The sequence below is a fragment of the Heteronotia binoei genome, chromosome 2 (genome assembly GCF_032191835.1).
Source record: "Heteronotia binoei isolate CCM8104 ecotype False Entrance Well chromosome 2, APGP_CSIRO_Hbin_v1, whole genome shotgun sequence".
In the NCBI taxonomy this organism is placed as follows: domain Eukaryota; kingdom Metazoa; phylum Chordata; class Lepidosauria; order Squamata; family Gekkonidae; genus Heteronotia; species Heteronotia binoei.
The window spans coordinates 187,584,170-187,607,792 of NC_083224.1; the positions used below are offsets into that span (position 1 = coordinate 187,584,170).

The 23,623-nt window shown below is 44.1% G+C and overlaps 1 protein-coding gene across 1 annotated transcript; it reads left to right on the plus strand.

Annotated features, from left to right (window-relative positions):
- Window positions 1-4,873: 4,873 nt before the first annotated feature.
- BABAM1 (BRISC and BRCA1 A complex member 1) lies at window positions 4,874-20,194 on the plus strand. Its single transcript, XM_060232681.1, has 8 exons — window positions 4,874-5,231; window positions 6,699-6,757; window positions 7,897-8,017; window positions 11,332-11,410; window positions 12,619-12,643; window positions 18,373-18,502; window positions 18,622-18,708; window positions 19,279-20,194. Exons 1-8 carry the CDS (start codon window positions 4,947-4,949, stop codon window positions 19,477-19,479), a joined length of 987 nt encoding a protein of 328 aa, XP_060088664.1. The 5' UTR covers window positions 4,874-4,946; the 3' UTR covers window positions 19,480-20,194.
- The last annotated feature ends 3,429 nt before the right edge of the window (window positions 20,195-23,623 follow it).

A 23,623-nucleotide genomic window follows, 5' to 3' on the forward strand; every position in this document is an offset into this window, starting at 1 on the left:
GAAGGAAGGAAGGAAGGAAGGAAGGAAGGAAGGAAGGAAGGAAGGAAGGAAGGAAGGAAGGAAGGAAGGAAGGAAGGAAGGAAGGAAGGAAGGAAGGAAGGAAGGAAGGAAGGAAACTAGATGAGGCAGCAACAGATGGAAAGAAAGCAACTTTAACTTTCTCCAGGCCACTGGCTGAGTTAGCTTGGAGAAGTGATTTAAAGTGAGAAATGCCTTCTCCAAGCCAACCGATGGGGCAGTGGGGGCTTCGAGAGCCACACAATATGTGTGAAAGAGCCACGTGTGGCTCCTGAGCCGCAGTTTGGCCAGCCCTGGTGTATAGTTTGCTGTAAATTGTATCCCACTGGCACTATGCAAACTCGCATCATTTTATGTGTTATGTTAATACGTATGCTTTGCTTCAGTCCTGTTTTTTTAATATCTGGTTGGTTCTACAACCCCAATCTTATCTCATTATTTACTGAATGTGTCATCCTGTTGATTGTATTTTTGGTGTAGTGGTTAAGTGCATGGACTCTAACCTGGGAGAATTGGGTTTGATTCTCCACTCCTTCACATGCAGCTGCCAGGTGACCTTGGGTCAGTCACAGTTCTCTGAAAGCTCTTTCAGATCTACCTTCCTCCTAGGGTGCCTGTTGTGGGGAGCAAAAGGGAAGGAGATTGCAAACCACTCTGAGACTCCAAGTGAAGGGCAGGGTATAAATCCAATCTCCTCCTCTTCTTCCTCCTCCTCCTCCCTTTGTGTACTACGCCTTGAGTCCCAGTGGAGACACAAAGCAGCTCCCATCATTCTCCCCAGTTCCATTTTAGCCTCACAACAATCTTGCGAGGTAGATCAGCCCAAGAGCGAGTAACCAAAGCACACCCAGTAAGAATGAAGATTCAGAACTGGGCTTTCCATATCCAATCCAAGTCAGATCGTCTGACCCTTGAACAACTACTGGCAACTAGTCAGATCCAAATGAAACTCTTCTTTTAAAGAGTTTTCTTTTAAAGCCGCCCTGAGCCCGCTTCGGTGGGGTAGGGCGGGATATAAATCGAATGAAAATAAAAATAAAGGCAAGTGGTATGGAAGGGAAATACAATGTGACTTTGAGCATGTACAGAGAGTAGGGCTGCCAATCCCCAGGTGGGGACAGCAGATCCCCCGGTTTGGAGGCCCTCCCCCCTCTTCAGGGTCATCAGAAAGCGGGGGCCGTGGGGGGGAAGTGTCTGCTGAACACTCATCATTCCCTACGGAAACCGATTCCCATGGGGTATAATGGAGAACTGATCCGCGGGTATGTGGGAGGGGGCTGTTTTTTGAGGTAGAGGCACCAAATTTGCCTCTCCTCAAAACAGGAGGTCCAATTCTATGAGCCCCCAAAGAAGGTGCCCCGATCCTTCATCCTTACACACACACACACACGGGGCAGCTTATAAGGGGAAATATGGTTCCCCTTTTTCCTAGCCAAAATTAGTAACATTCGACACCGCCTTAATACAAAAGGCAACTACATTTCCCAGCAGCCCTTTGCGGGAGAGGGAAGGGACTCCCATTTCCTTTCCCTCGGACACATTTCCGGCCCTGTTTGCAAATTGTTCTTCAAGCAGCTGGGTGATCTGAGACAGTAAGGTGCTTATAATTTATTGCAAAAATTAGGAGCGGGACGTGGAGGCCGCGGCGTTGTCAGGGGACTCGAGCAATGGGGACTTTGAAGGGGTTCTGCACTGGGCCTGGCGGTTCGTGGGCTATCGATGGTAGCCGGGTAGTGTTTGAAACGGAGCATCTCCCTCTTAACACACTACAATTGTTGCAGAACGGTCGAGACATGCACGTTATTTCCCCATGGTTACACTCCGTCGCAGATATTTTCTTAGCAGGAAATACGGTTTGGTTGCATGGCTCCTATCAACTTCAGCCGTGGCTGTGGTTCTGGCATCTTGCATTGCATTTTATTTTATTTTCTGCAGATCTTTGGAAGCTTATAGAATCATATAGGCATGTTTACTTGGGAACTGCCCAGTCAAGACTGGGATTGACTTCTGGGTAAACCTGCCCAGGCTGTGAGTATAAAAGTGAGTTATTTCGAACTGCTTGCGAATTTAAATCTTAAAAAGCCTGCCTAGGAGCTGAGCTCTTGCAAGGTGCTCTTGGTTTGCCTTTGCAGGTCAACTCTTGCAAAGCTCATCTGGCTGACTGCAATAGCCAGTGAAATAACATTACTGAAGAAATAAGCTGTGGATGGGCTCTCCTTCCTTGGAGGTTTCTGAACAGAGGCTAGATGGCCATCTGACAGCAATGCGGATCCTGTGTCTTTAGGGGGAGATATTTGTGAGTTTCCTGCATTGTGCAGGGGGTTGGACTAGATGATCCTGGAGGTCCCTTCCAGCTCCATGATTCTAAGCTCCTGGTAGGGTCTGAGAGGAAGGACAGCAAATGGGAAATTAAGAAGTTTTCAAAATAAGTTGTTGACTGTGCTGGTGTGTGTGTGTACGCAGTGGATGTAGGATTAGGGTGCTGAGAGGATGAGAGAGGTTGGGGTTTGATGGTGATATGGAGAATGTTTAGAAGAAGATGTCAAGCATAGGAATTTCAAAAGAACCAAGCGATGATTTAGAAACAAAGTATTGGTTTATTGATAATCCATGTTGTCCGTGGAAGGACCAGATTGAAAGTGATACAGTATAACATATAGTAGCTGGCTTTACGGACTACATCAAAAAGATACTAGAGATCGCTAGGAATTCTAACACAGGCATGTGAAAAGCTACAATCACAGGTTCGGTTATCTTTTGTGGTTAGCAACACCCTGGGTCCCAGGCTCAAGCCTGAGAATCTTCCCTGGGAGGCACTATCTTCAAAGCTGGCATTCCTACATTTGTTACAAGAGGTGAGAACTAGAGAATGGGTTACATAGCTTTGGTATGCACCAGCAGAGGAAAAGGATAACAATACAGCTTTATGCTAGCAAGAATTTGTATGCTTGACAGAGGAAGCTTAATCGAAACTCTCCCCCCGCCCCCCCAATACACACCAGATTTGGCTGCAACTTCTCTGAACCCTGTTTCCTGTATTATCACAAATTTGGACTCCTAACTTCTCTTGTATCCATTTTTTCACCTGTTTTTTTTTTAGCTGAGAACCCTCGGTGAGGAAATCTCATCTCTTTTCCCTTGACTTGTTGATTTCCCTCTGCAGCTATTTTCTTCCCATGGAAACAGAATTTGAAATGGGAAGGATTCACTCTTATTGGTTTTGCTTGTGGTCTTATCCCTGTTTTCATTTTGAAGTTGCTCAGGAGCCAGCACAGCTTGGTGGTTAACTAGTTCAATTAGGATTTGAGAAACCCAGATCCCCACTCTGCCACGGAACTTACTGGGCAACCTTGGGCCAGTCACATACACGCTAAATAATGCACTTTCAATACACTTTTAGTGCACTTTGCAAGTGGATTCTATTGTGTGAAAGAGCCAAATCCACTTTCGAATGGTCACTAAAGTGGATTAAAACGGCATTATTTAGCAGTGTGTGAAAGCCATAGTCTTAGCCAATACTCCCTCTAAGCTGTGGAGTCTTGTGAATAAAAATTCTACTTCGTGAGCCCCTGGCATTAAAGTTGTGAGCGATCCATTTGGCTACTGCATAAATTAGTTTGCTCTGGGGCCATCCTTCCTGACCTAAGACAAAAATGTGTGAGCCGGAGGCTAAAACACTATGAGCTAGCTCACACTAACTCAGCTTACAACAGGGGTGTCAAACACGTGGCTCAGGGGCTGAATCAGGCCCCCAGAGGGCTCCTATCAGGCCCCCAAGCAACTGGCTGTAGTCTGCTTCCTTCTCCCTCTCGCTTGCTTCCTTCTGCATCACCGCTTGTTTTGCCAGGCTTGTTCAATCACACAGGAGTTACAGAGCAAAACCCCTATTTTTTTCCATGGGCTGAGGCTCCTCCCTTGGGGAGGAAGGGGGGAGGCAGAGCTACTGAGCCAAGCCTGAATTCCTTCTGTTGGCTGAGGATCTCCCCCCACACCCCGGTCCCCTGGGGAAAGAAGGAAAGAGCCAGAGCTTACTTTGCCCAGTTCCCTGGATCCCATGGGAGAAATACAAAGGAAGCACTTTTAAGACCAATGAGTGCTAATGTTTTAAGCATGTTTTAAGGTTTGTTTGTTTTTTTAAATCTTTAATTGTGTTTGTCTGTGTCCTTTATAAAGTTTATATCTCTGCTGCCTAATCTTGAATAGGTACACATGTGGCCTGACCCAAAATGGCACCGCCTGACAAGGTCTTGTTTATGTCAGATTTGGCCCTCATAACAAATGAGTTCAACACCCCTGGAACACTGGGTGTTCCAGTCTTAAGCAGGCCTAAGTCACAGAGTTCTGAGAATAAAATGGAGGAGATAGAACCTTGTGTATCGCCCTAAGCTCCTTGGGGAAAGAGCAGAATAAGTAGATTAATAAATTGTAGGAAAATGCCATATGAACCAGTGGATTTTTTAAAAAAGAAGTTGATGGAGAAGAAAGGGTTGGATTGGGTTGGCCAAACTTGCTTAACGTAAGAGCCACACAGAATAAATGTCAGATGTTTGAGAACTGCAAGACATGAATGTCAGATGTTTGAAAGCCAGAAGGCAGGCAGGCAAGCGGGCAAATAGGTGGAGGAAGGAAGAGGGAGGGAGAGGTGGAAAGAAAGCAACTTTAACTTTAAAGGTGGCTTGGAGAAGTGATTTAATGAGAGAAATGCCTTTTCCAAATCGGCCAATGGAGTGGTGGGGACTTCGAGAGCCACCCAATATCTGTGAAAGAGCTACATGCGGCTCCCAAGCTGCAGTTTGGCCACCCCTGGTTGGATGCTCTCCTTTGATTATCCGCTGTGATCCCTAACTGTGTCTCTCTTCTTCCCAGCTGTAAAAAGGCCCTCCCCACAAAAAGCAATCCTGGATTCCCCCTTGGATCGCGGCTCCCTGATGGACACCTCAGAGCCCAGTAGTGCGACGGAGGAGGAGGAGGAGAAAACGATGGTGGAGAGCCGCCCGAGGACCCGGTCCAATCCTGAGGGGGCAGAGGACCGCACTCTGAGCGCCCAGGCGAGCGTGGGGAGCCGCAGCGAAGGAGAAGGAGAGGCTGCCAGCACTGGCGACAGCCCACAGAACACCACAGTTCCCGCTGCTGACAGCAAGGGCTGGCCAACCCCAGTGCCCCCCACAGAGTTTCAAGTCAAGATGCCACGCGTCAACTGCCCAGAGAAAGTGGTGGGTGCCTGTTAAGAAGGGAAGAGGGGTTTACTCTTTAGTCTCAGTCAGGGCGTTTTTTTTTTAAAATCCTTTGCATATTCGGCTATGCCCCCCCCCCCCCGATGTAACCAGTCCTCCTGGAGCTTACAGTAGGCCATGTAAGAAGAGCCCTGTAAGATCCAGGAGGATTGGCTACATCAGGGGTGTGTGGCCTAATATTCAAAGGAGTTCTACAAAAAAAGGAGTACCACAAAAAAAAAAGCCCTGATCTTGATCCTGGATGCAGAACTAGTTCACAGACTGAGCTGTGAACTACGGAAGCCCCCTTTATTTATTTTTTTTAATTGTATTTGCATATGTGTGTGTGCAGCTGGAAGTCAGGGGAACCTCTGGTGACTGACCCCTACTGGGGGCCTGGAGGATATTCAGAGAGGCGGCTGAATAAAGCCTGCCCCTGCCTCCCGACTGCTGGTATTCCAAGGAGGTCTCCCATCCAATTACTTGCCAGAGTCAACTCTGCTTAGCTTCCAAGATCTGACGAGATCAGGCTTGCCTGGGCTATCCAGGTCTGAGGTTGAATGTCGAGCTTCTTTATCCAGAATCGCTTTTGCTCACTGGGTCAGGTCAGGGAGATGTTTCTATCTAATAGAGAAGTGTTCCGTTTTTCTGGTGCAGGGAAACGATTAGCTTTTAAAAGGCTCTGAAGTGTTTTAGATGACAGTTCCGTCTTACAGGAGCTCTGGTGCTTAGAGAGGCAGAAACAAACATCCCATCAACACAATAAATTGCACTGATAATTAGACACATTTATTTATTTGGTTGATTCATATTCCGCCCTTTCCCATACGGGCTCAGGGTGGATAACGTCTTATTTGACATCTTTATTTAGTGATAGAAACATTTCTACCCTGCCCTTTTTCCTGGTTTAGGGCATCTTAACCAGGGCTGTTTTTGAGCAGGAATGCTGTTTTGGCTGGCTTGGTGCCAGGGGTGTTTGGCCTAATATGCAAATGAGCCTGCTGGGCGTTTTCTGCAAAAAGCCCCGTGTGAAACAGTGGTGATGTCAGGGGGTGTGGCCTAATATACCAATAAGTTCCTGCTGGGCTTTTTCTTCAAAAAAACCCCCAACTCTGATCTTAACAATAATAGTTTCTTTAATCCAGTTAAAACTAGAATAAAATGCAACACATCTTTTTTTAAAAAAAGTGCTTCATAAGTTGCTTTAGAAGAGAAATTAGTTTGTTAGATTTCCTCTCCTCCAGATATCCAAATATTTTCCCTTTCTGTCAGGCCTGAGAGATAAGGAGAAGATGCTGTGGTGCTTTTCCCTCCAATTTCCGCTCCCACCTCAAACTTTCAAATTTCACCTTAAAAACTGTCCTATGTCTCCAGCTTAGTCCCTGACTCACCCTAGCTTTCCGGGTTCTGTTCCTGGCCACCCGTGGACCCCTCCCTTTCATTTTTCTACTCTTCTTTTTCTCTCAGGTCATCTGTTTGGACCTGGCTGAAGAAATGTCCTTCTCCAAACTGGAGTCCTTTAATGGGTAAGGAGCTGTGTTTGTATTGGTAGGAACCTTTCCCCTCTGGGTAGAGTTTTAGGAGGAGAAAAAACATTTCTAGTAAGATTGCCCATGTTTGCTGCAGTAGACATTTTGAAAAATGAAAGGGCTTTGTGTGTTAAGTGCAGTGAAGTTGCTTCCAACTAGAGTTGCCAGCTCTGGGTAGGGAAATACCTGGAGATTTTGAGGATGGAGCCTGGGGAGGGTGGGGTTTGGGGAGGGACCTCAACAGGATGTAATGCTGTTGAGTCCACCCTCTAAGACAGCCATTTTCTTCAGGTGAACTGACCTTGGTCATCTGGAGATCAGCTGTAATAAGAGATCTCCAGGTGCTTCCTGGAGGCTGGCAACCAGGGCTTTTTTTGTAGCAGTAACTGCTTTGCATATTAGGCCACACACCCCTGATGTAGCCAATCCTCCAAGTTGTGAGTGAGCGATTTGGCTACTGCATGGATTAGTTTGCTCTGGGGCCATCCTTCCTGAGGTAAGACAAGAATGTGTGAGCCAGAGGCTAAAAAACTGTGAGCTAGCTCATACTAACTCAGCTTAGAGGGAACACTGGTGCCAACCCTCTCCCAGTCCTTTGACACTCTGACCCTCAGCCAAAATTAATTGCCAGTCAGGAATATAGTTCTCTCTGCCTGCTTTCTAGGTGGAATTAGTAGGCTTTTATTTGAAAATCAGGGCCAAAAATGAGGCAGGACAGAGGGAGAATGGAGGTATGGATAGGGCATTTTTTGTAGCAGGAACTCCTTTGCATATTAGGCTACTCCCCCATGATGTAGCCAATCCTCCAAGAGCTTACAGTAGACCCAGTAAGCTCTTGGAGGATTGGCTACATCAGGGGAGTGTGGCCTAATAGGCAAAGGAGTTCCTGCTACCAAAAAAACCCCTGGGTATGGGAAAGTTTATGTGAAAGGGAACCAGTGTAGAGCTTTGGAAAAGGGTGAAGTAAGATCTGAAAGGTGGCAGAGATATGTGCCTTTGGCCATTCTGGATAGAGGGGAATACCAATATGGAACAAAACTCCATTACTTGAACTGGAAGAGTGATGGATCTGGGAAGAGATGATGGACGCTTGTGTTGTGTTGTTTCCTCTCTCTTCCCCTCCCCCTCCCCATAAGGTCCAAGACCAATGCCTTGAACATCTCCCAGAAGATGATAGAGATGTTCGTTCGAACCAAGCACAAGATTGACAAGAGCCACGAGTTCGCACTGGTGGTGGTCAACAATGATGTCACGTGGGTATGTGGGGCTTGTTGTGTGTCAATTGCTTCAGATACTGTGTGCCAGCTGGTGATCTCTGTTCTGAGCATAGGCTGTGTTCCCTATCATTTCCCCCCCAAAACCTCTTGGATCCATTTCTCATGGGTTACTCTCCAAATCCATCAGTCTGAAGGATAGGATTTTTTGTCCGCTTCTCTGCACAACAGCAGAATTTGATAGCTGTCCGAGAACTTGCCAATCTGCAGATCTCCTTCAAATAAGTACGAGAACAAAATAGGAGTCCGTCAGCACCTTTAATTCCAACAAAGTTTTATTCAGAATGTAAGCTTTCGTGTGCATGCGTCCTTCATCAGACAATGGAATGGGGTACAAATTAGAATGATATTTATAACATATGTTACATGTTAAAAAGTAAATTAGGGTGGACAGGGACACCTCTGAGAAATTCATTGCCTCATTCTCCCATTCTGACATTGTTACTGTTTTATTGGTTTCCCACGCAAATGCTATCCAGACCAAATGTTCTTTCAATTTGTAAATTTCACTATTTTGCCATTGGTTCCAACTGTATACCGCTTTGCAGTCTTACCACTGCCCATCAGCTATATGTAGCTCTGCTCACTGTACCCAAGTCCGACTCCAGAAATATCTGGGGACTTTGAGAGTGGAGCAGGGATCAAGGGTGTGGTGAGCACTGAAGGGAGTTCTGGCCCTCACATTTAAAAGGATCACTCTCCTTTTAAATGCCTTCCATTTGGAATAATGGATAAGGGTACCTTCTTTTTGGGGCTCATAGAATTGGACCCCCAGGCCAATTGTTTTGAAACTTGGAGAGTATTTTATGGAGAGGCACCGGATGCTATGCTGCAAATTTGGTGCCTCTGCCTCAAGAAACAGCCCCTAAAGAGCCCCAGATATCCACGGATCAATTCTCCATTATACCGTATGGGAATCAGTCTCCATAGGGAATAGTGGAGTGCCCAGCAGACATTCTCCCCCCCCCCGCCGCTTCCTGATGACCCTGAAGCGGGGGGGGAGGGCCTCCAAACCAGGGGGTCCCCTGACCCCACCTCGGGATTACACCATACAAAAATGGCAACACAGTCTGTAGCAGAAAACAACAACCGCTGTGTACAAAACCCACCACACAAATATATATACAAAATAATTCTTAAAGTCTATATTAATTTCAAATAATACCAAATACACAGTATATCAAAAAGTTTCACAAAAGGAAAGGATCCACAGTATATCAATGTCCACAATTCTGTGTGGTATCCAAATTCCTTATAAATCCTGACTCCAACGGTGATGTTCCCTTATGTACCCATCAACTTGGATCACGTTTCGCGTACAATGCTTCCTTGAAGAGCCATTCTGCTCAATTTTTCTTTTTGACGTCAACTAAGACCACTTAATCAAATTTCCAATAGGCGCATAAGGGAACATCACCTTTGGAGTCAGGATTTATAAGGAATTTGGATACCACCCAGGATTAAACAAGAAGGGAGAAGGACTGGACATTCTCTGGACATTGAGGAGAGTGAGTTGGTGCCTGTCAGAGTCTGAGAGAGTTGGTCTTTGAAGGAGCTGGGGCAGTAGCTAAGGAGAGTCTTCGTGAGAAGCAAAGCTGACTGCTAGCTCTATAAAAACAGCCAAGGGGCTGTGTGTGTGACAAAAGGAGTGTCACAGTGAAGACCTGAACAGTCACAGACACATATACATCTCTTAAGAACTAGAGAGGTGGTTGAGGGAATATATGTGGGTCTAGGAGTCTGAAGGGCTGGGAGTAGAGGCTCCAGTCGACTTGAGAGACTTGGCACATTACACCCAAGAGGCCAGCCTTTGCTAGTGTTGGAGAGTGTTTATAGAGGAACTGTGAACCTGAGAGCCCTAAAAAAGAAAACATATTCTAAAGCCTGAAACAACTGAGCAACTTGTTAACTGTATGAGATACTTTATAGCCCATGTAAATATCTCCCATATCCCCAGTTTAAGACTTTGTGTTTAAAATAAATATCTGTGGTTTACGTTAAAGTTTTCTGGTGCCTATAATTTGGGAAAACTGTCAAAGCTGCTGTGGTCCCCTACAAATTGAACTATACATCCATCTGAAAGCAAAACCCCCGAAGAGACTAGAAGAGTGAAATCCTTATCATACCCACCCCTTGAGTTTTATAGTCCTGAGGGGAAAGTTTTAAAAGGAAGAACTGAGGAGAAAGAGGGGCTGGGGTAGCCATAAACAGCACATAAAAGTGATCCAGTGGGACCGTGAGGCGGGTGCTGTTATAGGGGGTTCAGGCTTTAATCAGTTTGACCAATCAGAAATGTTTGCTTGATTAAAAAGGCACTTCCAATCATTCAGCCAACGTATTTCTTTTTTAAGAGCAAACATTAATACACGTAAAAAAAAAAAATTCAGATGCTGAGCGACCCTCTTAGAGAGGCAAGATTTGAGTTCAATAGCCCCTTAACGACCACAATAAGATACTCTGGGGTTAGTCCACCATAGTGTTTTTCATCAAGGCATATATAGGGATCGTGGTGTCATAATGGCTAATGGAATGCCCTTTCTCAAATTTAAAAACGGATGTGGTTTAGAGAGAGGAGTACAAGATTATGAGGTTACAAGACTACGCATGGGATAGAGAAGTACTTTTCTCCCTTTCTCACAGTACAAGAACTCGTGGGCATTCAGCGAAATTGCGGAGCAGTCAGGTTAGAACGGATAAAAGGAAGTACTTCTTCACCCAAAGGGTGATTCACACATGGAATTCACTGCCACAGGAGGTGGTGGTGGCGGCTACAAGCATAGACAGCTTCAAGAGGGGATTGGATAAGCATATGGAGCAGAGGTTCATCAGTGGCTATTAGCCACAGTATATTGTTGGAACTTTCTCTGGGGCACTCTCTCTGGGGCAGTGATGCTCTGTATTCTTGGTGCTTGGGAGGGGCAACATTGGGATGGCATTTAGTGTACTTGCCCGACTTGCAGACCTCCTGATGACACCTGGGTTTTTTGGCCACTGCGTGACAGTGTTAGACTGGATGGGCCATTGGCTTCTCTTATGTTCTTATGTCTGGGGCAGTGATGCTCTGTATTCTTGGTCCTTGGGGGGGAGCAACAATGAGAGGGCTTCTAGTGTCTTGGACCCACTGATGGATTTCCTGATGGCACCTGGGTTTTTTGGGCACTGTGTGATACAGAGTGTTGGACTGGATGGGTCATTGGCCTGATCCAACATGACTTCTCTTGTGTTCTTATGTACCCCAAAACTCAGAGAGATGCTTCTGTAACTCTTCCTTCTCTCTCTCTCTCTCTCCCCCTCCAGCTCTCAGGATTCACCTCTGATCCCAGAGAGGTCTGCAGCTGCTTATATGATCTAGAAACTGCAGTCTGCAAGTCGTTCAGTATCTTTTTGGTCAAGAAAAGGGTATGGTGTGTGTGTGATTGGTGAAGGGAAGAGGGGAAGTGGAGGCTGGGCATTTGACAATTCAGGAGAGCCACAGCCAGAGTAAAACTTCAGATCCGATCAGGGCTTTTTTTTTTTTTGTAGCAGGAACTCCTTTGCCTGTTAGGCCACACACCTCCAGATGTAGCCAATCCTCCTGGAGCTTACAGCAGGCCCTGCACTAAGAGCCCTGTAAGCTCTTGGAGGATTGGCTACATCAGGGGTGTGTGGCCTAATATGCAAAGGAGTCCCTGCTGCAAAAAAAAAGCTCTGGATGTGATTGTCACTTAAGTAGAAGAGGCATGAGGAACTGGTATACCATGTTAGAGAGGTGGTCGTTGAATCGGCAACCGTAGGCCTTTGTACCAAACCTGGCCCTTTGCCCATTGCTGTGTTCCTCCCTCCCCGCTTTATCAACCGAGCATGTCGGCAAAAGTGAAATCAGTGCTGATCTTTGCATTGGGCCATTGTAGGAAGAAGTGAAGCCTTTAGCTCCACTGGCAGATATAAATGCTGACTGGACCTCTTCAAGATAATCTGATTTGTCCTGGTTTTATAAAACTCTGGATGATGAAGATTATGGGCAAAAAGTTAAATTTGCAGGTTTAATCATGCTTTTGGTGATCTTTTTTGCCCTGACCTTGGTGATCTTATGGTGATCTTTTTTGCCCTGACCTGGATAGCCCGGGTTAGTCCGATCTGCTCAGATCTTGGAAGCTAAGCAGGGTCAGCTTTGGCTAGTATTTGCAAGAGTGACCTCCAAGGAATACCAGGGGCATAACGGAGAGGCAAGCAATGGCAAAACACCTCTGAAACACTGCTGCCTTAAAAACAAGTCTAGCTCGCCACCTAGTGGTGTATGATACTAAAAGAGCCAGAATTTCTGGCAAGCAATGGCAAACCACCTCTGAAACACTACTGCCTTAAAAACAAGTCTAGCTCGCCACCTAGTGGTGTATGATACTAAAAGAGCCAGAATTTCTGGCTGCCGGACAATCTTAGGATTCCTTACCTCTTCTACACACGATGCCATAGAACAATGATTATTACTGTGACCTTTGCCCTTGTGTTTTGCTCACATTCTATAGCGGTGGGCTTTTAACATCATCGTAGCGTCTATGGGACAAGAATGGATGGTATGAATTTGCCTTAACGTTTCTGCCTTAGATCTGGAAGGCCTTTTCAACCTCATGTAAGTTCTGGTCTTTGATTGTGTCTCGGTCAGACTCAATCCATTTGGTCTCTTGTGTTTTTGTCTAATTGAAGTATTTAGTAGTCAATTTCCTGTTTTTAAAGAGCTTCAGAAGCAGCTTTTTAAATAATAAAATCAATCCCAAGCATTACAGAATCCAGAAATAAAACCAGTGGGTCAGCACGTCAGAGGAAATCCAAGAAAACAGCAGGAAATTCAGACCATCTGGGAAATGAAATTGTATTAACCAAGCGTGAAAATTATTTAGAACTGCAACCCCGCCCCCCTTGCCTATCCACCAATCCCTTTCCCCACTGATGTGTGGACGATGTGGTATGAGGGCTGGAATGCTAGATTAGGACAGGGGTGGCCACACTTGCTTAATGTAAGAGCTGCATAGAATGAATATCAGATGGAAGGAAGGAAGGCAAATAGATGGGAAGGAGGAGGGAGAGGTGGAAAGAAGCAACTTTAACTTTAAATGCATTCTCCAAACTATTGGGCTGGCTTGCCTTGGAGAAGTGATTTAAAGAGACAAGCTAGCCAAAACGGCTCTGGGGGCTTTGAGAGCCACACAATATGTGTGAAAGAGCCGCATTTGGCTCCTGAGACACAGTTTGGCCACCCCATTACTATAGGACAGGGAGAAGCTGAGATAATTGGCTGCCGAGGAGAATTCGATGGCCAGAGAGAATTACGAGAGAAAGGGGGCCAGTGGCTCTCCAGTATTCTCTGGTTTTTTGCACCTATCTCTGAGGAAGACCTTCTTTTGTGCATAAGTTGTTAGCATTAAGAGCCTTTTGGAACTCATCACATCAGACCTCAAATCACTGAGGCCACAGTTGGTACGTCTCCATTTATAGAACTGGTATAGCAGCTTAGCTAATAGGCTGAGCTGTGAATTGGGAAGTTCCTGATTCAAGTCTTGCCGTAATGATGAATTGACTACTTTGGCTCTAGAGCAAACTCCTTTCTCAGTTCTTCATGTATAGTATGATGATTGTGTTGCCCTACCCTCCGTGGTTGTTGTGTAAAAACAATGGGCACAGAGTGCTTTGAACATGCTAGTAATTACTGCTGTGAATGAGTATGACTCTAAACCTGGGGTCTCCAACATGGCACCCAATGACACCTTCTCTGGCACCCGCCAAGTGTTTTTAGGAATTGGGTAAGACCAGACAGGGCTCTTTGCCCCACAAGGCTTTTGATTGGCCACTGGAGTTTTGACAGGCTATGCAGATTTTGTTTTTTTAATGTTGCCTTGGCCACAGCAGCCGCAACAGCATAAGGATCTGCACTGCGTTCCTGATATTGAGCTGTGGCACCCATTTTAGTTTAGTTTAAAACAATTTTATTCCAGTAACATGGTAACAATCATTTCTTTGCATTATTAATTCTTTTTATCTATCCCATATATTACTTTTCTAACCCCCCCTCCACCCGTTACTTGACCCCCACCGGTGTTGTATACTTAAAATACTAATATTTAAAGGTACCCTTAACTAATAAAACAAAAATTTCTCTTTTTCTTTCTTTTAAGACTTTATCATTTTCAAAAATTGTCCAATGTCCTTTTATTTTCCACTCTTTTTCTATATAACTTCTAAACTTCTTCCACTCCAACTTAAAAGTTTCTAGATCATAGTCTCTTAAAATTCTTGTCAATTTGTCCATTTCACTCCACGTTATAACTTTTATAATCCAATCCCATTTCTCTGGTATTCTTTCTTGCTTCCACAACTGCACATACAGTGTCCTAGCAGCTGAGAGCAAGTACCATATTATAGTTCTATCTTCTTTTGGAAATTTTTCCATATATAATCCCAACAGAAAAGTCTCTGGAACTTTCTTGATTTCATATCCCAAGATCCTAGATATTTCTTGTCTGCCAATTTTTTTTTGCTCTTTCACAAGTCCACCACATATGGTAAAAAGAGCCTTCATGTTTTTTACACTTCCAACATCTATCTGGCATCTTATTATTCATCTTTGCCAACTTTTTAGGAGTTATATACCATCTATACATCATTTTAAAACAGTTCTCTTTAATACTATGACATGTTGAAAGCTTTATAGAATTCTTCCAAAGATATTCCCAAGTTTCCATCTGTATTTCTTTATTTACATTAATTGCTCACTTAATCATTTGAGATTTCACTACTTCATCTTCTGTAGACCATTTCAAAAGCAGTTTATATAGTTTTGAAATTAATTTTTCATTATGTCCAAGCAGAACTATTTCCATTTCTGTTTGTTCTTTTCTTATTCCTTCAGTTTTAATGTCTTTTTCCACCAAACTCTTTATTTGTTGCATTTGAAACCAGTCATATTTATTATTCAACTTTTTCGCAGTTTTCAGCTCTATTTTACCGCCTTGTATTTTTAATAGCTGATTATATGACAACCACTTTTCTTCACCCACTTCAGCCGTTATTTTTATCACTTCTGCTGGCACTATCCATAACGGTTTTCTCTCATCACCATATTTCTTATATTTCATTCACGTATTCAGTAAATTATTTCTTATATAATGGTGAGAGAAAAAACCATCCAACTTTTTTTTCCCATAGTATGTATAGGCGTGCCAGCCGAATTTATTTCCATGACCTTCCAACGCCAAAAGTTTTCTGTTTAATAGCATCACCCATTCTTTTATCCATATTAAGCAGACTGCTTCATGATATAGTTTTAAATCTGGTAATTGGAATCCTCCTCTTTCTTTTGCATCTGTTAAAATTTTCATTTTGATCCTTGGCTTCTTCCCAGCCCGCACAAATTCTGAGATCTTCCTCTGCCATCTGTTAAACTGTTTAATGTCCTTCACAATCGGAATAGTTTGAAATGCATTATTCTTGGTAAAATATTCATTTTAATTGCAGCTATTCTTCCCAGCAATGACAAATTAAGTTTATTCCATTTTATCATGTCATCATCCATTTTACGCTATAGCTTCTCATAATTATTTTTAAACAAATCAATATTCTTCATTGTTATCTCCACACCCAAATATTTTACCTTCGAGGTAACTTCACAACCCGTTAGCTTTTGTAACTCCTTTTGTTTACTTACTTGCATATTCTTACATAAAATTTTTGATTTTTCTTTATTTATATAAAATCCCGCCGGTTCTCCATATTCTTGTATTTTAGCTAATAGCAAGGGTGTTACCTGAGTGGGATTTTCATTTATAAACATTATATCATCTGCAAATGCTCTATATTTATAAATAAATCATTTTATTTTTAATCCTTCTATTTCTTTGTCTTCTTGAATTTGCATCAGCAAGATTTCAAGTGTCATTATAAACAACAGTGGAGATAGCAGACACCCTTGTCTTGTACCTTTACTAATTATCATATCTTCTGTAAGGTCTGCATTTATACATAGCCTTGCACGTTGTTCAGTATATATTGCTTTTATCATCCTTATAAAGTCTTCTCCCAACCCCATTTTCTCCATAACGGCAAACATAAAGTTCCAGTTTAGATTATCAAATGCTTTCTCTGCATCCGCAAAGAATAATGCTACTTCCTTTTCTGGATGTCTTTCATAATATTCTACAATATTTACAACAGTCCTAATATTGTCTCTTATCTGTCTTTTGGGGAGAAATCCTGCTTGATCTTCCTTTATAAAGTTTATCAAATATTGCTTAAGTCATTCTGCCAGTATTCTTGTGTATATTTTATAGTCATTATTCAATAATGAAATCGGTCTATAATTTTTTACATTTGTGACATCTCTATCTTCTTTTGGAATTAACTAAATCATTGCTTCCTTCCACGTATTTGGTATTTTACCTTTTAATCTTATGTTCATCAGTTTTTGGAGCTTCGGTATTAATTCCTCTTTAAATGTTTTAAAAAACTTAGCTGTATATCCATCTGGCCTTTCCAATTTTCATTGCATTGATCGCTGCTTCAATCTCTGTTCTTTCAATTGGCACATTCAAAGCTTCTTTCATATTTTCTGTTAAGGGTGCTAATTTAATATTTTGTAAATACAGTTCCATCTTTTCTTTCTTTATTTTAGCACCCTTAAATAGTTTAGCATAATATTTAAAAAATTCTCTTTTTATTCCTTCTTGATCCACCATCTCTCTTCCATCAACCACAATGTTACTAATAATTTTACTTTATCTCTTTTTTTTTTTCAATTGCCAGGCCAGGTACTTTCCAGGTTTATTTGCTCCCTCAAAAGACTTTTGCTGTAATTTTTTCAAATTCCATTCCAGTTCTTTATTTAACAAATGTCTCATTTGTGTTTGTAATATTGTAATCTCCCTCATAATTTTCTTTTTCCCTGGCCTTTTCCTTAATTCACCTTTTTTCTTTCATTTTGAATGTCCAACATCTGTTTATCTTTTGCACTCTTATCTTTATTGTTCAATGTTATAAATATTCCTCTCATTACTGCCATAGGCATCCCACACCATCTGGAATCCAATATCTTCTCTGTCGTTTATTTGGAAGAAAGCTTTGGTCTCCTTTTCTAGAGATGTCACTATTTCTTTATTCTGTAATAAATTTTCATCTCCATCTTCTTGATTTTTTCAACAAACTTGTAATCCACATTATTGGGTTATGATCAGCTTCTATCTTAGGCAAAATCTCAATTTGCTTTGTTATAAGGCCCATATCTTTAGTGCCCCACAACATGTCAATTCTAGAAAAAGAATTATGTCTTGCTGAAAAAAAGGTATAGTTCCGTACATCAGGATTAAATTTCTTCCATATATCTTCCAAATTTTCTTGTTTAACCAATTCAAAAAAAGATTTTGGCAATTTTTCTTCTTTATTATTTTTTTTTGTCCAGATCTATCCAATACATTCTGAATTGTTCCATTAAAGTCCCCCATTATCAAAACTTGATCATATGTCAATTCATCAAGTTGTTGTGTAATATCCTTAAAAAAATACATCTTTCGTTCCATTTGGCGCGTACAATCCCAATAACAACATTTTTTCCCCTTCAAATTTATTTCTACTGCTACAAATCTTCCATTTTTATCTTTAAATACTAATTTCGGATCCAATTTCTGTTTAACATAAAAGGTCCTTTAAATGTAAAAAGTCCAAATTTCACCTCTTCATCCCTTCTTCCAAGCTTTTTAGATTTCCATTTCCCACCTTTTGAATTTATTCTGTTTAACTTTAAATAGTCCCGGAATGAAAGATAGTAATCTGTACCTTTTCTGCAAATTATCCAGATCCACACCGGTCTTGTGTAGCTTTAGATGTTTAGTAATGTCCAAGAAGGTTAGGATTCTGTCGAGCTTATGTCAAATAAATGACTCTGGCAACTTCTGTAGATGATGAAAATGCAACTCTTCTCCGGAGACCCCTCAAAGCCTCAAAGGAGCCCTCCCCCCCGGGACTCCCTTTTAGCCAAGGTAAATTTCCTCAAAGTTTTCTGTGCATATCTTGGACTAATCTCTAACTGAGAAAAGTAGGCAGTAGGCATTAATTTTCCTTCCACTACCCCGAACAGCAGTTCCAGCCTGCTCCCTTTATGAGAAGCAGCACAGCTCGGCATTTTCCTACCCCGGAAGTCCCTGAGCTGTGGCAGCCATTTTGTGGCTGGCTTTGCCTCCTGCGGCAGCCATTTTGTTGATATGCCCACCATGCTGTGGTAAATTCCAAATGTGCCTGCAGGGTCAAAAAGGTTGGGGACCTCTGCTTCACACACACAGAGACATAAAAAATTTTGTGTCCCTTCCTCCTTTCCAGACAGCAGAAGACGGAGCTTCCGGTGACAGAGAATGTCCAAACTATCCCGCCTCCGTATGTGGTGCGGACCATCTTGGTGTACAGCCGGCCTGCCTGCCAACCTCAGCTGGCTGTGACAGATCAGATGAAGGTGTGTTTTTGTTCTCCCGCTGTTGTAAGTCCTCCTGGCCAGATGCCTACTCCAAGAGGTGCCAGACCCACAAGCTAGCAGCTCCGTTGCCATGACTGTCCTCTTCTCTCTTCCCACAGAAAATGCTACAGTGCCCTTACTTCTTCTTTGATGTCCTTTATATCCACAATGGGGCAGAGGACAAAGAGGAAGAGACCAGCTGGAAGGTAAGAGCTTCCAGAGCTCAGCTGGATTCAAACCAAAGGTCTCTCCTCTAGTTCAGCATCCCGTTTCTTACAGTGGCCAGTCAGCAGCTAAGAGAATGCATTTAAGGTTAAAGTTGCTTTTTTCCACCTTTCTCTCCATCCCCCATTTATTTTCCTTCCTTCCCACAAACATCTGACGTTTATTCTATGGGGCTCTTAAGTTAAGCAAGTTTGGCCACCCCTGGCCTATGTTGTCATTCTATCGATAAATCCAAGAAAAAGCATTTAAGTAACTTCAATACAGATCAAAGCCATGCCAAGCGCAACCTGTGCCGGAAGCAAGAGTGGAATTCTAGTGGGAGCTCCTTTGCATATTAGGCCACACCCCAAGACGTAGCCAATCCTCCAAGTACTTACATAAATGAGCCTGGCAGTGGAGGATAGATCTCGCACGCATTCGTGGGGGGGACACTACATCAGGGGTGTGTGGCCTAATATGCAAAGGCCTAATATTCCTTCTAGAATTCCACCTCCGGCTGGGAGCAATCCCCATCTTACATTTCAAAGTCTGCCTGCTTTCCGTCCCCACAGGAGATGTGTGCCTTCTTCAGCAGCCTGGACACCAAAGGCACCAACTACAAGTACGAGGTGTCCCTAACGGGCCAAGCTGTGGAGCTGCACAACTGCATGGCCAAGCTGCTGGCCCACCCTCTCCAGCGCCCCTTCCAGACCCACGCCTCCTACAGCATGCTGGAGGAAGAGGAGACGGCTGAGATCGAGGCCATTGTCTGACACAGACTGAGGGATGGGTGGGGCGTTTGCAAATAGGATAGTAACGAAGCCTTGCTGTTTGCAAGCAGGCTTCTGGCATGGAAATGCAACTGCTTGTGATATTGCTCGATTTTGACTGGAGGGAGAACGGGTATGCCTTCCTGTCCTGGTTAACTCAAGTTTTGTAATGCAGCAAGGAAGCTGTGCAGAGATTGGGGTGGGAGGGCAGGGCAGTAGGGAGGTGAAGGTTCTAGAAGGTTCTGGGGTTGCCAGGTTCTACCTGGCTGGCAGTGGGGGATAAATCTCGCACGCGTTCGTGGGGGGGACACTCTAGGATTTGGGCTAAAAACTCTATGGTGCCACATGCCACAGTTTTTAACCAAATGCTAGAGCGTCCCCCTGCACAATGTGCCCAATGTGATGATGTCACTTCCAGGTGACATCATCACGTCGGGCACTGACGTAGATCTTTGGGGGCGGGGATCCTCCCACCAGCCAGCTCCATGCCAGCAGCTTGGGGGCTCCAAAACTGGGGGAAAACCCACCCCTAGCAGGAGGCTGGAAACCCTGTTCTGGGGGCCAGGAGGGATGGAGTAGGTTCTAGAATGAGAACCAGCCAATTATTGCTCTTGGTGAAAGAAAGGATTTTGAGGGTCAAGCCGCTAAGGGGTTTTCTGGAGCGTAACTATTCTGTGGGTTCATCGAATGTAAATAAACTTTACTACAAACCTTCTGGAGCAAAGCTACAGTTTATGAAAAGCCATCTGGTTGCTTTGAAAGGGCATCTCTTGTTCATCATTAATAATGACCAACAATTAATAATAATTCATTATCAAGATGCGTATTGAAATACCCATTCGGAAGGTGGGTGCAGGCTTTATTCAGCCACCTCCCTGAATCTCCTCCAGGGCCCCAATAGGGGTCAGTCATCAGAGGTCGACATGGCTTCCAGATAGACAGACGCACACACGCGCGGGGGGGGGGTTGGTTTTAAAGGTGCCACTGACTGGACTCTAATTTTGTTTTTTAATCAACCACCTTGTTTTTTAGATACACAGGTGGCTAGCCGTGTTGGTCTGAAGCAGCAAAACAAAGTTTGAGTCCAATGGCGCCTTGAAGACCAACAAAGCTTTATTCTAAGTGCGCTTGCCCACAAAAGTGTATACTTTGAATAAAACTTAGTTGGTCTTAAATGTACCCCCGAACCTGCACAGCCCAGGCAAGCTAAGCAGGGTCTACTCTGGCAAATAGTTGGATAGGAGACTTCTTTGGAATACCAGCAGTCAGGAGGGCAGGGGCAGGAATTAGTCAGCCGTCTTTCTGAATATCCTCCAGGCCCCCAGAAGGGACCAGCCATATGAGGTCACCGTGACTTCCAGGTGCGCACACTCACAGACATATCAAATAATATTATTTTTTCTCAGTTTCAAGTGTAGGCTTACAGGGTCTGAGCTTCCTAAAACTAAACCCCTACTGAGCGGAGCAGTTCACAACCTGAGCTGACTATAAGTAGAGGTGGGCGTTATACCCCGCTTTCCTCTATCCTAAGAAGTCTCAAAGGAGCTTACAAATGCCTTCCTTTCCTGGCCCCACAACAAGCACCTCGTGGGGTAGGTGGGGCTGAGAGAGTTCTGAGAGAGGGAACTGTGACTGGCCCAAGTTCACCCAGCTGGCTTTTCTGATGTCTTGACTGAGCTTCAGGGCATTAATGATGGACTGGACAGTGGCGTGGTTGGTGGGCTGCATGTTCTCCCCCAGCGGGAAGGGGCAGGAACCCCTGCAGTGGAAGGCGTTATACCATCTGGGAGAGATGATCCAGCCGTTCTATCCAATCTCCTCAAAGTCTAAGAAAAGGGGGTGTAACTGGCACTCCGTCGCCCACGCCCTCGGCGCAGTCAGAGGAGCACCGCAATGAGGCTCGTCTCTACCCGCTTTGCAATGGCCTGGGCTGCTTCTAAGTTGTTTGAAGAGCATACTGGAAGAGGCTTCTCCCCCCCTTACTTCTGAAATCAGAAATGAGAGAGGAGCAAAACTCCTCCAGCGTACTCTTCGATAGAAGAAGACGCTAAGTAACTGAGCAATAAATATAGCTAAGACCGGATGAAGGCGATTGGCAAGACCTGTGAATAGCAGCAAATTGGTTTACAGCTTAATAAAGGAGTTTACAAGAGATGCAAGAAGAAGATGATGATGATGATATTGAATTTATATCCCACCCTCCACTCCGAAGAGTCTCAGAGCGGCTCACAATCTCCTTTCCCTTCCTCCCCCACAACAGACACCCTGTGAGGTGGGTGAGGCTGGAGAGGGCTCTCACAGCAGCTGCCCTTTCAAGGACAACCTCTGCCAGAGCTATGGCTTACCCAAGGCCATAACAGCAGGTGCGAGTGGAGGGGTGGGGAATCAAACCCGGTTCTCCCAGATAAGAGTCTGCACACTTAACCACTACACCAAACTGTCTCTCTGAATGCCATTGTGAGATAAGATACTAATATCTTTGTCAAGCCCTGCAGGTCCCATTTTCCTGAGTTGTAATAATTGGTATTTCAGCAATCTCCTGTTCTAACCTGTTTCTGAAGTTCCTTTGCCATCCTGCAACTACTTTGAGGTTCCCCATTGAATGTCCTGGAAGGTTGAAGTGTTCTCCTACAAGTGTCTCAGTTTTGTGATTCTTGATGTCAGATTTGTGTCAGTTCATCCTTTGGCATAGAGTTGGATCTGTTTGCCCTATGCAGAGCACTGAAGGGCATTGTTAGCATTTAATGGCATAGACCAGAGGCCAGTTCATAGAAAAAGAGGTGCTGGAGCTCATTAGCACAACTCACTTGAATATGCCACACACCCGTGACATCACCAGAAGATGTACTAATCTATACAAGCTCAGCATCTATCTTAATATGTTTCTTGAATTAGAATTGTCATAAGAAAACCACACTTTTAAAATTACTTTCTCCTATGTGGCCACAGTGGCACAATGAAGGTTTCCATCTGTCTGCTTTATATTCCGCTGCCCCCCCCTTTTTGTGGGGAAAATATTAGAAAGAAAGTTTGTCAAATCTTAAAGTTCAGCAAAATTCTCGCGGGGAGTTGAACAATGGAGCCCAGAAGCAAGTTTTTTTGGTGTGTGTAAGAAAGAGCACAATAAAATGTAGAGCTTCTAGAGCTCCATTCCTTTGAGCTCTGGCCCAAAATGAGGCCTGGTTACAACATCCTTCTGAACCAAAGGGCCTAACTATACATTGCATTCTCCTGATGTCCTCTGCTAGCACAAGCATTTCAATCTGCATGCTCAGAACTCGATTCCTGAGAACCGTGTTCTCCAACCTGTACTGGGACACAGTACATGAGGAGAACAGGAGTAAGCCCTCCACACTCCTTTTTCCGACCCAAAACAGCCTGGGGGAGCTGCAATTTGCCTGCTGAGATTAACATTGTTGGAAGAAAAGGACCAAACACTGTCTCAGCTTCAGCCTCCGGAGGAAGAGTACAAGAGAGTGAAGCATACAGACAGGCAAATGGGTTTCCTTCCTGTTCACGCTTCTGCCTCTGTCCCTTTAAGACTGATAACGCTCAAGGAATTGCTTCTTTCCTTCTGTTCACACTTCTGCCTTGCGCACACACAAAGAACGAACATGTTTGCTCTCCTTTGGCACCATGGATGTGCTCTGCATCTGTACCATCCTAGGTAGTTAGATCCTATCCCTATCTCTCAGCTGTACTATCTAGTATGGAGTTCCTTAAAGAAAGAGCTCTTATCGGTTGGAAACTGACAAGGGGCTCTGTTTAACTCCGCTACCTGGCTAGCACGCTGAGGACAAAGAGAAGCTCTGCTTCATTTTGCCTTTGGTGCACTCTGCTACAACAGAATGGGGAGGGATGGTGGCTCAGTGGTAGAGCATCTGCTTGGTAAGCAGAAGGTCCCAGGTTCAATCCCCGGCATCTCCAAAAAAGGGTCCAGGCAAATAGGTGTGAAAAACCTCAGCTTGAGACCCTGGAGAGCTGCTGCCAGTCTGAATAGACAATACTGACTTTGATGGACCAAGAGTCTGATTCAGTATAAGGCAGCTTCAGATGTTCATATAGAATACAGATTACTGGCTTGCTAGACTAGTGAATCCTCCATCAGATGACATGAATTCAGGACAGGACCAGTGTTCCGTCTAAG

Bases quoted from the DNA above. Each gene is read 5' to 3' on its own strand.
- BABAM1 (XM_060232681.1), top strand. From the start codon at position 4,947: ATGGACACCTCAGAGCCCAGTAGTGCGACGGAGGAGGAGGAGGAGAAA. The intron at 8,018-11,331 runs GTATGTGGGGCT...CTCCCCCTCCAG, and splicing joins TCAACAATGATGTCACGTGG to CTCTCAGGATTCACCTCTGA. The intron at 11,411-12,618 runs GTATCTTTTTGG...TTTCTGCCTTAG, and splicing joins TGCAGTCTGCAAGTCGTTCA to ATCTGGAAGGCCTTTTCAAC.